At 46.5% G+C, this 13,199-nt stretch overlaps 2 protein-coding genes across 16 annotated transcripts in view; both read left to right on the plus strand.

Annotated features, from left to right (window-relative positions):
* Positions 1 to 3,950, plus strand: part of SPICE1 (spindle and centriole associated protein 1) — a 32,948-nt gene extending 28,998 nt beyond the window's left edge. For all 14 annotated transcript variants that reach the window (XM_041124718.1, XM_030019476.2, XM_041124720.1 and 11 more), the window contains one exon: positions 1 to 3,950. In XM_041124718.1, the coding sequence (XP_040980652.1) occupies positions 1 to 54 (54 nt within the window). In that variant the 3' untranslated portion in view covers positions 55 to 3,950.
* The window catches only part of TRIM45 (tripartite motif containing 45), an 18,167-nt gene continuing 7,448 nt past the window's right edge, over positions 2,481 to 13,199 (plus strand). The window contains exons 1-2 of one of the 2 annotated variants that reach the window (XM_041124730.1): positions 2,481 to 2,543; positions 4,505 to 4,607. In XM_041124730.1, coding sequence (XP_040980664.1) covers positions 2,510 to 2,543; positions 4,505 to 4,607 — 137 coding nt within the window. In that variant the 5' untranslated portion in view covers positions 2,481 to 2,509. Of the gene's footprint in view, positions 2,544 to 4,504; positions 4,608 to 11,235; positions 11,598 to 13,199 lie in introns of those variants that run through there. The other variant, XM_030019496.2, reaches the window with a different exon arrangement.

A 13,199-nucleotide genomic window follows, 5' to 3' on the forward strand; every position in this document is an offset into this window, starting at 1 on the left:
GTGGAAAAGCAAAAAGAAGAAGGCTGGTTTGCATTGTCAATGCACATCATGTAAAGGAAGCTGCACTCAAGTCCTGTATTTTTTTAAAATTTTTTTTTTATGAACCACAATTAGATCACAGTAGTCTCCCTTACCAGATGTACAGTTTAACTCAGAAGTGCTTTCATGTCAGTGCCATTAGTATAAAGAGGTCCATATGCTTATTGTACTTGTGCCATACCGAGCACTATAAGAAGTCCTGGGAATGAGTTTCTGAACTGGACACGCTGCTATGACATTATACCTTTTCACCAAATAAATCTTTCACAAGACTGTAAACTCAGGCTGCTGTAGCAGTACAAATGAGCATCTGGTATCTGATTTAGATACGCTGAAGACAGGAGGTTTTAGAAATCGCATGTGAAATTTTCTGGAGCCTGTATTCACACAAGATATGGGAATGAAAAAAATCAAGAAAAACTGAGGTGAGGGAATGTACCTATGTTCAAAAGCAACCTGGAGATTAGGAAGCCAGTCTATTCCTGCTGGATAGAACTTGCATCAGAAATAATTTTTTCCTTCTGTGGTTTACAGTTGCTCCCAAAAGTTGTGTTTTCTGTGCAGTTAACATGTTACAGTTACATCTGGACTTCAGGATTGCTTTTTAAAAATCTCATTTAATATTTTTATAATAAATATAAAGTGGCTATTTGAAGTTGAAATCAGAATCTCTATTTGCTATGTACTAAAGTATGCTCTCTTAGATACAATAGAAAACTGATATGAGTACAGTTGTATTAAGCTGTTTTGTTATGTGTGTATATAATACTCTAATGACCATGTTTTTATATTGTTTTTATTTGAGTTTTCAAAGTAGCCATAATTTTATTATTAACAATTAATAATAAAACCTAGGACTGTGAGGAAATGCTTATATATCTGTTTCTTACATTGCAGTAAACCTGGGCAAAAATCATTATAATGGAGATAAAAAATGAAAAAAATCTGCAAGTCTGGGGAAGAAAATATCTGCAAGTCTCAAAACCAGATTTTGCTTAAAGTTGGTTTAATGTTTTTCCTTTTTTAACTGTTAAATTTGCCCCTAAATATATTGATGGGGTGGGGCATTAAAAGGGGCCAGCCCATATCTTTTCAATTAGTTGAGTTTCAGGAAAATGAAGAAAAGATACTTCTCATTTTTTCTTTTTCTTTTCCTTTTTTTCCTTTTTTTTTTTTTTAGGGGGGTGTGTGTCTTTTAAACAGACTTAGAAAATCTAAATAATAAGGGATTCAAAAGAGGACCCATTCAAATATTCATTGACATTTCTGCAATTTATTTTTCCAGTGTTAACTTTGGGAAGTGAGGAAGGCTCATAGTCCTGTATTTTGTGAAGCGACAGTTAAAATTGCTTGGAAGAAGTCCCCCAACTCATGCAGAGGCAGGAATGCCAAGGTTGGGATGGACAACATAACCATAGTGCCCACACATTAATACTGTTGCTTCTGACTTCCTCCAAGCTAATGGTTGTTACAAATGCTCTGTAACATCTGAGATTTCCTTTTGGAATATGGGATTGGAATTGATCTTTTGAGTCATTGTCTGGTTTCCTTAACTTGGAAGCTGCTCTATCAAATAACTATTTCTTTGTAAGTGGAGTCATCGAGCTGTATTCCAGTCTAAAAACATTCAGTGAGGTGAGAAATACTGCTGGTTTTCCTTTGCATTATTAGTGAAATCCACATCTCCTTGAGATCAGTAGAATGACTGCAGGTCTGGCTTCAGAGTCAGGACCAGTGACTCCCTAAAACTGTTGCCCAATAAAACAGCATCTGTGGTGCAGAGCACCCCGCTTGTGGCCATCTGAAGCGGTAGGACCATGCAGAGCTCCACCCTGGCTCCCAGAAGCCTTGTAGCTGCGTTAGCAGAGCAGTGTATTCAAACAAGTAACTCTTTTCTCTCTAGCTCAGGTGCCACCTTGCACTGATGTGGCTAGTCTGGTGCCAGAGCTCGCTTTCAACATGGGCGAAGCGCCCTGTGCTCATCTTGGAAGGCAGGAGCACATTACTGGGTGCCTCTAGTCGCTCTCCCCCCAACTCCTCCGCAGCTTTTGACTGGGGGTAGGAAGCCTTCTGCGCCTCAGGCCTGGGGTCACACAGTGTTTCATGGCTAAAAACGAGCTGCGGCTGAATGTAGTGGAAGTGCGTTCGCTGGAACTCTGTAGGCTGGTACAGAGCTGAAGGCAGTTGCTGAGAAACTCTTTTGTGTTATAGACCAAGCAACAAACTGCAGCTGTCACTAGCAGTAACACATCTGATTTTTCATATCAGATGAAGGAGAAAGTTTTAGGGCTTCATTTGATCTTTATTTTTCAATTGTGTTAAATCATAGAAAGGCTGGTATCATCTAGTCCCAGTGCTTTACCAGTGCAGTATGTTTTATTGCCAATGACTTCCTGATTTTGCAAGATAAGCATTTTACTGCTTTGCTCCTTTTTTTCCAGGCCTTTCACATTCTTCCTTTTTGTCTTGAATGTCAGCAGAAGGACATTTGGCCACAGACCAGGGTAAGCACAATAGTAAAGAACGTGTAAAGAGAAGAGCTGCAGCCTTTGTTTTCTCTTGTCCTCTTTTATCAGGTGTACCATGTAGGAATTGGTTTCCCTTTGAAAATGTTTCCCTTGGAACGCATGGGAAAGTTTCCTGTACATATTTTGATTACAAAATTCTGAACTGAAAACTTCATTGCACAGAATAATTTTATTTTTTGGAAATGGGAAAACTCTAGGGGTTTTTCTTGGGTTTTCGATTGTTTCCTCTTTCATAGTCATTAATTCTTCTGCAGTTACATGAAGGAGACTGCAATGTGTTGCCTTGTTTGGGTTTTATTTTGGTTTTGGAATATTAAAGAGTTGATAAATAGCTGAGGGTAAGGAGCAGAGAGGTGAAGTCCAGAAACAGATCTTGCTTTCTGTTTTTAAGCTTACACTCACTTGTTCCAGTTTCTAGAGGCAAACTGAAAGTTCTATAGGTCTGACACTTTGATTTTTGTTTTACATTAGGCTTTAGGAGGGCATACAAAGTCCATAAGGTCTTTTTAAACAGAAAAATCTCAATTGAGAGTATTTCCCCCTGAAACCTTTAGCTATTCAGAATTGCCAACTCCATTAAGAAGGTAATGTGGCATTGCGGATTCATGTTGTCATAGGTGGGTGTTAAGATGACCACCCCTAATGATAGCGATGTAGCCCTACAGGTCTGAGGTGACGGGGACTGGTGCTGAGATGCCTTAGCCTTTTTAACTGTGGAAAGGAGGTCTGTTTTACAGTCTGAAGAACCTCTGTGTTGTCATCACAGAGGGGAAGGCTGCTATGACAAAATAAGGTCTAATTTAAGTATGCTTTTAGAGCCACGCTTATACCAAAAGGGAGATGAAGGTGCAGAGTTTTATAGGTCCTGAATATTGGAATATTTTACTACTGAGAGATGCTTGATCAGCTTAGTGCATTAATAAAAATTTGCTGCTTTATTCATCTTAACTTTTTTTCAGTACTTTTTCTGAGGCCGAAATTTTTTGTATAGTGCGATGAATTTAAATGCCCAAGGCTAATTAAACCCCATGGTATCTGAGTGCCTTGCTTTTGCCAAAGTTTGGGATGTTTTTATCTGCAACTTTTTTCTTTAAGAAAGCAAGATGTAAGGAGTTTTATGTAATAAGGAGAACTTCAGGCACACAGTTTTAGAGGTGCTCGTCTTGAGAGCTGAAATACAGTGTCTGGTTATTGAGGTCAGCTGTGACATAACATACATTGCTATGCCCTGCCTATAGTATAAGATACAACTATTCCTTTGTAATACCTACGTGTGATCATATTGAGGGCTAACATGCTTCTTTTTCATGAATGTGGTGTTCCCAGCATCTGGAGGGACATAAGATTATTCTGTCTTATTAAAACAGCTGTTTTATTAAGCCATTTGTTGTCAGGCCTTTCTTGCTGAGATCCAGAAACAGCCCTGCACTGTCTCTCTCGCCACACACACTCACACACATTTACTTCCTACCTGTGATTTGCTGGGGCTGTGCTCCACTTCCACCACAGCCAGCAGCATTGCTTCTGCTGAGCAGAGCTCAGGGAAGTGCCTCGAAGCTGGAAAATCTCTGCTGTTCTGTGCATGGCACCTAGCTCGCTTCCCTAAGGTACCCATTCCACAGGGCCTTTCTGGGTCTGTAAAAGCCTATATGTGGAATGAGATAAATTTCTCATAAAATTATCTAAAAATGAGATTTCTGCTCTTTAGGTGAGCATACCCCATCCTGACAGCTGCCTCCTATGTGGTCCCACCCCATGGCAGGATTCACAAGCCTCCTGTTCTTCCCTTCTGTGGCCTTTGAATGCAGGGGTACTAATGGGAGGGAGGGCTTTGCATAATGAGGAAGAGGAACCCAGAAGTCTCTGAAGAGAATCTCTTTTCCTGTGCTAATAATGGACAGATAGAAGTATTAATATATGTATTCCTTATATTTCAGTTCTTGGACATCTAAGTAAGCACATTGCCTCGGGAGTGTTTCTTCTGAGCACAGAAAACATGGGTGATTCTCTCCCTTTGCTTCAAACACACCAGTTCTCCAGGTGAGGAGTAAGATGGCATGGGGCAGGCAGGAGAAGGCAGCACACAGAACAAGTGCCTGGCTCCGGATTACAGCAAAGGTGCTTCTAACTCGCAGTAGCCTCTATTTAGTGCAGAGAACTGGACCTCCAGTTCTGGGTAGGGTGGAGCTGAACTGAAGAGCTGCCAGAGCCAGGGTTTCTCCCCTGCCCCAGGCTGCATAGTACAGTTACTTCACCATTAATAACAATTAGTCACAATCTCTGGTCTAGCCCCACCTTCTTGAGAACTGCTGGGTGCAACTGAGATGGCACCAAAGAGGAAAAGGGTGAGTGCCTCTTTTCAGCCCGGCGAGCTTGCCGGGCATAGATTCAGCAGAAGCTTCAAAAGAGCAAAAAGACCTTTGTCTCTGTGAGTGTCCATATGTGCCTCTGTACTCTTCCGCACAGCACCGGGGTGAGCTTCTGCGGTAGGAATAGGGAGTGAGGTGCTTAGGAGGAGCCATCTTGGAGTAGAGAGGTGATCAAAGGCAGCCTAAATTCTTGCTGGGACACCTGACTAAAAACCTTAATACTCATCTTCCTTCCCCCTGTCTTTTTTTTTTTTTTTTTTTTTTTTTTTCTAATTCAGCAGAAGGTCTCAATAGCAACAGAGTGAAGAAAATAGAGTTTGGGTTGCCCCTGCCCTATGCAGTTCTGCTTTCTGGCCAACAAACTAAACAGGAGCGGGTGCAGTGTGTTAGGCACAGGAAAAGAGCTGGGTGTATGAGGGAAGAGGAGCCTGGGGCAAGTCAAGCAAATAAGGAAGCAGGAGAGCTGTGCTGAATGCAGATGGGTGCTCCTCAGCTCAAGCTTTCCTGCCTGGGAACAAATGTGATAAGCAGGCTGGCCTGCTATGCACAACTGTGGCTGGCCTGTACCTGTCTGAAACAAATGCTGACTCATTAAATTGACATCTGCTCCTGCAGGGAGCTAGTCCTCCTGCAAACCTGTTGCAGTTTCCTTCAGGCAGTCAGATTTTATGGGTTTTTATATATGTATATACACACACACGCACATATATATATATATATATACACATATGCATAAAAATATTGCTTGTCAGGTCCCATACTGACCACAAACCTTGTCTAAGTGAATTCCCTGCTGTCACTGCCCTGCAGCTAGGCCAGATTTTTGTTTCTAGTGCTGCAGGAAAAGTCCTGTTCTGACACCCTTCCCCCTGTGCACACACAGAGGCAGTGTTTAGCCTGTGGGGCCATGGGGCAGGGGAAACAGTGCTGCAGGTGGGGATGCCATGCTGGTGCTGGGATGCTGTCTCAGTGACCCCACCAGAAGGCACGTTCTGATACTATGCACTCGCCCCACAGACACTCTTTGCTGAAATATGGCGCAAGAGGAGGTAAAAAAAAGTTACTGGCCTGGCAGATCACATAAAACTTGCTTCTTTTGAAAACCTGGCTTGAAAAAAAATCTAGTTTTATCTTCCCTTCAAAAAATGTAGGCAGGATTAAAGAGAGATTAAAAAGAATATATATATAGCAGCAGAAAGCTGAAAGTGGCAGCAGGTGGCTGGAAAGCTGCAGGGAGGAGGGGAAAACAAGAATGTCTGGTCAGAAGCCACAGCAAGGGCAAGTCTGCACAAAGCCAGCGTTGCTGGGTGGTTTAGCTGCAGCTGCTTTTGTCTTCAAAGCGCTGCTGCCGACTGAAAGGGATGTTGCTTGACTGCCTCTACCTCTGTGTTTCCTGTCGCAAATCTGGAGGACAAGAGAGATCCACCCATCTCTTTTGCTGCTTTCTTTCCGTGTTTCACGTGTTACCAGAGCTCTGTACCCTATCTGCTTCCAGTTTGTGATTTCAGGTTTGTGCCCCTTCCATTAGTTGGTGAGCGACACAGCTTTAGTCTGCCAGGTGTGCTGGTTTGCTACCTGCTTCCTTCACCTCTCCCAGGTCACACTGAATGGCTTAAATCCTTCTGCTGGAGCATGGGTTTGATGTGTGACAACAGCTTATGGAAACGTACTTCAGCGTCTGGCATGAAAATGAAGAGACTTGGGTCTATGTTAAATGAGGTGTCTTGAGTTTCAGTTTAGTTTAGTCCCTTAAACTCAACACCAGCCTGGAAAGGAAAAAGCTACTAGCAAATTGAAAAGAGAGAGAGTGGATGAGTATATTTGTGAAGGGAGATGTTTGGTAGTGAAGGTGTTTCTCCAAAGAGTGAGTACCCCCAGAAATGCCTTGTAGAAGGTCTGTGAGAGATCCCTGGGCAGAAGTCCTCCCCTCCCCATCCCGAGTGGTGTCCCCAAGCAGGGGATCAGTGTTGTCCTTCTGCAGCAGCTGTCCCATTCCCCCATGCCGTCAGCTTGCAGAAATTTTGTCATGTGAGCCTTGGCCTGGGGCACTTCACTCGTGTGCCCTCCGCGCCCAGCACAGGCAAAGCTCAACTGGCACCTCCTTTTCCAAAGGCGGACTTGCTCATTGCAGCTGACGGGATTGACCTTTGCCACCTGATAGAGAAGAAAGAAAAAGCGACAGTTGTGTGGCCCCACAAGTTATATGGCACTGTCTAGTAGCTAGACTGCTGCAGGAGTCAAAGGAGATACAAACTCAAACCACAAGTTTGGGCTGAGATAGGGACACATGAACCCAACCGAAGGTGTTTTCTGTATAACTAGGCGCACGCAAAAACTCTGAGGCACTATATGTGCAAAACCTGGAGCCACGGGAGAGCCTCTTTCACAGAGAGCACATTAATGACATCTATGTGACACTTTATACCCAACCATGAGCCTGTTACCAGATCTAAGGTTGCGGCACACCTTGTGCTGAGGGGCAGGCTTGGATGAGCACTGGTGTACGGAGAGAGATGTGCCTTCACCCGTAGGCATGGCTATGCCTATTCTGTCTGAGCCTGCAACCCTCCTGTCCCACCTATCCTCACAACCGCACCACGCAGCTAATGGAGGCAGGTGGGCTGGGCATGGCGTCCTTCTCAGAAGGACCCTAGCATTGTGGGCAGCCCAGGCTCCTGGGAGGTGGGAAATGCCCAAGCTCTGGCCGGTGTCAAGTGGAGTAAGCGCAGGTGCTCACCCTCTGAGAGCCCTGGGGCAATCAGGCTGGATGCAGAAAGTGAGGGCTGGGGATGATACCAGCCTCTGTGCCTCAGTAAAGAGACTGATAATAATAGACTCTTGGACCAGAAGCTGAAAGAACAGTATGGAAATGCTCCTCCTGCCAGTCAAATGCCATGTAATTTTAAATGCATGTTTAGCTGAATGAGGAAAAGATTCTGCCTAAGTTGGGAGATGTTTGTAAATGCTTCGTTGGATTTTCCAGGTGAAGTTAATGTAAATGGGAAGAGCTGTTAGCTGGGTGGCTGGGGAATAGATAAGACAAAACAGTTTGCGTGGAAACAAGTAATGACATGTCAAGTACTCCCAGGAGACCAGCCTGGCGGCTCTGCCATGTTCAGAGAAGACTCTGAAACACAGTAGTTCCCAGGGCTGACAAATCCACCATAAAACTGGACTTGCTGGTCAACTGGAAAGCAGCCAACTGTCTGTTCTACTTCTCTTTTTCTTTGTAAACTCCCCAAATAAGCCATTTTCCACCTTCCTCTGGCTGCCGTTAACCCAGGCCGTGGCACTTGGACAGATTCTCCGTTTTCTGTCAACAAGATTGCTAATAATTTATTTCTGAATAACTTTCAGAACTTCTTTTTTATCATCAGAGATCTTGTACTTTTCTGCAAGCCCAGAGATTGCAGGCCTGCTCCTCACTGTCCTGTTCACTGATGACTTGGGCTTTACCACCTTTTCAGTTTGTTTCTTATGGCAGGATATCCAGAAACAGCTCCCTAAAATTAACAGAGTAGGTAGGGACAGGGAAGCGTGAGGCATCCCATCCCAAATGTAATGAATGGTTTATACCCATGCTACCCACAAAGAGTCTAGGAAGGAAATTATGCTTTCAAGATTTTTTGGTACGTGATATAAAATGTTTTACCAATATTCCTTCAGAAAAATATAAACAGCAAAGCAGCATAAAGCTCTCCCCAGAATGGGCTAATGAGCAAACACAATAGAAATATTAGTCAGGAGTCCTTGAAGGGAAGGGGGAAGGAAACCATCAAATCTTTCTGTGTGATAATCCAGTGCTTACTGGTAGGAAGTGAGAAGCGGATAAACAGGAAAAAGAGGAAGGAGCTGGCAGGGAAAGTGGTAGGGAAAGAACAGGTCACCCAGGGGAAGTACTCTGAGAGGCTCTAATAGACGTCTTTAACAATAGGAGCAGGAAAACTACTTTGAAGAGGACTCCATTTCAAGTAAATCTTGGGTCAAATGAGGATAATTAGCCATCCATCAACTCTCGTGAAATGCGGCAAAAGGAAAACATTATTGCTTAGTGTAATTTTAATGACACATTTTCATTGTTTCGTTTTTGTAACTATGCTCCTTTATTGCCTATGAGTGTTTATAAGTTAACACGTTCTTTTTTTCATCCTTACCTTTTGCCCAGTTACAAAGCAAACTCTGAGTAATCCAAGACGGGAGAGGGCCTCCCAATCCCTGCAGTGCTTTGCAACCCAACGTGTTTTTTGAAGATATTCATAGGGCGCCAGCATATGTGTCTGTTGAGTTGCCTTCCACAGTTTAGGACTTGGTGGCATAGGGGCTTCCTCCACTGACTGGCAATAGCCAAGAAAGCAGTATTATGGAGAGAGCAATCAAAATCGAAGCAAGAGTTTGTACTAATGCAGCTCCCATTTCACAGGCCACTGGGTTAGGTTTGGGTTTGTGGGGTTTTTTTTACGCGTTTCTGCTTCTCTCTTCTTTCTCTGAGTCTCATGGGGCTCTCGTGACCATTCTCTCCAGCCCATTTCACTTAGACTCCCTCTAGTCATCTGGAGGTTGCTACTGCTTTGTGGCTGATGACTCATGGATACATTACTCAGCAGTGATCTGTCCTGTGCTCCAACCTGATCAGCCTCAGGGCAGATGATCAGATCAGATTGGCTGGGGTGGAACCTCAGATTTCCTCTCCAATTGCCAGCCATGGTTTATTTCATCACTTCTGCAGCGATGGAAGACGCTGCCATTCTCTGGGTAGCTTGCCTTTTCTGTGCAAGAGCAACGTTATGATTTTTCTCCCATTTTCTTCCCACACCCACACTTACAATGTCATTTGATATTCCTTCCACCAGCATGATTAAAAGAACCAGTCTTTCCTCTCTGCCACAATATCTAATATCGTTATCAAGTCATCTTGTCTCACAATTACCACAACTTTTATCCTCTCTAACCTCTGCAGCAACCACTTCACTTGCTAATAGTTAATCCGAAGAAGGCTGCTAGAACACCTTTTTTTGATTGGCTTCAAGGTTGTAAACACTTGATTGTGATCTAAAACCTTGATCTCATGTTACAACATAAAAGACAGAAATGTTGGAGTGTATCGTACAAAGAAGACAATGTCTTTGTCAGGCCATTACGCATCAGAGGGATGTTAACGTCCATTACAGATTAAGTATTTAAAGATCAGTAGGTTTAGATAATTTGCACTCAGCAATCCTAAAAACACCTGACTGGAGATTTCCCTTGCTTGTTGATTTTTAATACAACTTAGGGAACTTGAAATCCCGAAGTCTCAAACGGTGTTCATGTCACATTGGTATTCAAAAGCAGGATAGGACAGGTAAGATGGCTGTGGTGCTAGGCAAACTAATAGAGAAGCTGGTACAAAGTTCAGTCATTAAGGGCTGAATGCGGCACATTATATGAGTATCATTAGTGCTAGTCAATGTGGTTTTATAGAAAGGAGCTTGCTTTAAAAAAAAAAAAATCTGATTTCATTCTTTGAGCAGCTTACAGATCAGACTGGTAAAAGCAATTGTGAAGATACCATCGAAGTCCAAGGAGCTTCATGCAGGACTTCAGTGACATTCCGGTTTCAAAGCCTGCCTTCTACAATATTCGTAATTCCCAGGCGCAGTGAATGAATCCAGTCATCAGCCAGTCTCCCACGGGGAAGCCTGGCGGTGTTGCACTACTTCTATTCAAGTTTCACCCGCATCGCTTGGCTGTACAGCAAGTTCACCAGTGATGAGAAGGAAAAACTACGAACGCCTGGCATTGTGGCAAAGGGCCTGCACGGACCGACTGCAAAGGCCGGTCAGGGGCCGCCCGCTCTCTCCTTCGAGGTGGCGGACGTCCAAATTTTGAGCTGGAAGAACTGGAAACACAAAACCTCCCCACGTCGGGGTGGGGGGGGGGGGCTGTTTCTCAGAGAACACGGGAGGTGTCAGAGGCGGCAAACGGCGGGACAGGCCCTTCCGCAGGAGGACGAGGACTAAAGCCGCCTCTCGAGTCCCCTCAGCCCGCCTTTCCCCGTCCCGTCCCGGATGGTAGAAGCCCCGAGGGGAGGCGGCGGTGGCGGGGTCCGTCCCCCGTCCCCCCCCCCGACCGCAGCGGTACCGGGCGTTTCTCACAGAACGCGGCGGCGCCGGTTCGGGGACGCCATTCCCGCCTCAACCGCCGTCGCCCCTGGCAACGGGGCAGCCCGCGCCCAGCGGCCGGCAGGGGAGGGGAGGGGAGGGGGGGAAGAGGCGGCGCGAGGGGGCGGCTGCGCGCCGGAGCGTCCCTGACGAGCCGGGGGGCCCGCGGTGGCGGCCGAAGCTACCGAGATGTCGTCCGGTCAGCGCTGCCCGGTGTGCGCCGAACCTTGGGTTTCTCCTCGGTTGTTGCCCTGCCTCCATTCGCTGTGCGTTCCCTGCTTGAGGCGGCTCGGGACTTTGGGGGAAACGGGCAGGGCCGCCGCCCGTAGCGTCCTCTGCCCGGTGTGCGACTCTGAGGTAACGCTGCCGCCCGGCGGCATCGGTCAGCTCACCCCCGACTACCTGGCGCTGAACCGAAGCCGGGAAGCGGCGGGCTGCGACCTCTGCGCCGACGGGGCGGCTGCCAGGCGGTGCCTGACCTGCGGGGCCGACCTCTGCCTCTTCTGCTGCCAGGCCCACAGGTGAGGGGGAGGCGAGGCCCGGCCCGGGTCGTCTCCTCACGGGTTGCGAGGGGCTGCCTTCCCCTCTTGGGCTTCTGGAGGGCAGCGTGCGGGTGGGTGGCAGCGGGCAGGGAGCCACGGAGAGCTAGCGGGAGAGCGGTAAACCCATATGTCTTCCAGTTTGGTCAGTCCTTAGCGGGTTTTTATCCTCCCCGGAGGATGCTCTGTACGCGGGCGGAGAGCGGCGAGCTGCTAGCGGTAGGTCGGTCGGCCCCCGTTCAGTCCAAAATCAGGCCGCCCTTTGGCCGTGGGGGTGACCGCTTGCTGTTTTGCATCTCGGTCTGGGTAGGGAGACTGACGGCGGTCCAACAGGCGTGGGTGTGGGCAGAGTACTTGCAGGACAAGAGCCTCGCGTGTCGTGCTGTCCCGCTTTGGAGAAGGCACGTCTCCCAAGGGAAAATGGGGAAGTGAAGCTGCTGGTCTGCCTCCCTCCACCTCCAGAAACGTTTACTGTGTGTATGTGCAAAGGCACCCGTAGGTGAAGTGAAAGGAGGTAAGTGGAAGTCCTGACCCTAGCCTGCCTACTGTGGTTGCTACCTCCTGATGATCGACCCGTGTGCTTGCCAGTTAACTGTTGTGTCCATGTATCTTGTGTGCATTTTCAGCGTTTCTGTGAGGCTGGGAGCCTACAGCAGTAACACTATTGCTTCACAGTGTGCCTGATGTTGCAGGGTTTAGTTCTGTTGGAATACAGGAAAACTGAAGAAGTGACAGCGGAAGAGAGCTGTGTACCTCAGAGAGGGTCATGTCAGTAAGGCAGGAAGAAGAGGTGACTGCGACAGAGGTAGGAACTGAAAAGGAGTTGGCCGCAGTGGCCAGCAAGCAGGGCAGAGGACAGGCAGCACCATGAAATAAAAGCGATAGGAAGTCTGAATGGCCTTCTGAAGCAAGGAGGTGACAGGCAGGGTCAGAAAAACACCCAGTAACACTAGCCAGGGAAGCCTCTTAGCCTGGGTTAATCAGCTCAGACTATTCCCTCCACGTCTGCTGCTCCTTTCCACTTGATTAGCAGATTCTTTCCCCAGAAAGAACTGAGGCATATTCCTCTCTGCCCTGCCCCCCTGCAGATAATGGTGCCTGTGGTAAAATGGCTTAGACTCTTAGTTACCTTTCTACTCCTAGCTGTAATTTTCAGCATACCATTCTGATTAGCTAATGCCTCACGCCCCATGCAAGCTGCTGAAGAGTGATAAACTGAGACCTTGAATAGCAGCCTGCTGCACTGATAGAAATAACTGCAGAAGGTATAAAGCAGTAGAAAATTTTTCCCCATGACCTGCTTCCTACCGTATTTACTGATATGTTTTCACCCCACTGGCATCTGCAGACTTGCACCTGAGTTAGTTGATGGCAGAGCAGAACAAGGGCGAAGGAAAACCATTTTGAAATGATTTCCTGGTGTGTAGGGAAGACTTCTAAGGATCTGAGTGCCACTGTTGTGCTCCTTGGAATAAGTGAGAGAGGTTTTAGGCTGAAGTCAGGGAAGTGTGAATTTGAAGGCTGTTATGCAAATAATGCTATAAGGCTTTGAGAATGTGCTGGACCCAAGGGAGATTAGTGGGA

Source organism: Aquila chrysaetos, chromosome 7 (assembly GCF_900496995.4).
Source record: "Aquila chrysaetos chrysaetos chromosome 7, bAquChr1.4, whole genome shotgun sequence".
NCBI classification, from domain to species: Eukaryota; Metazoa; Chordata; class Aves; order Accipitriformes; family Accipitridae; genus Aquila; species Aquila chrysaetos.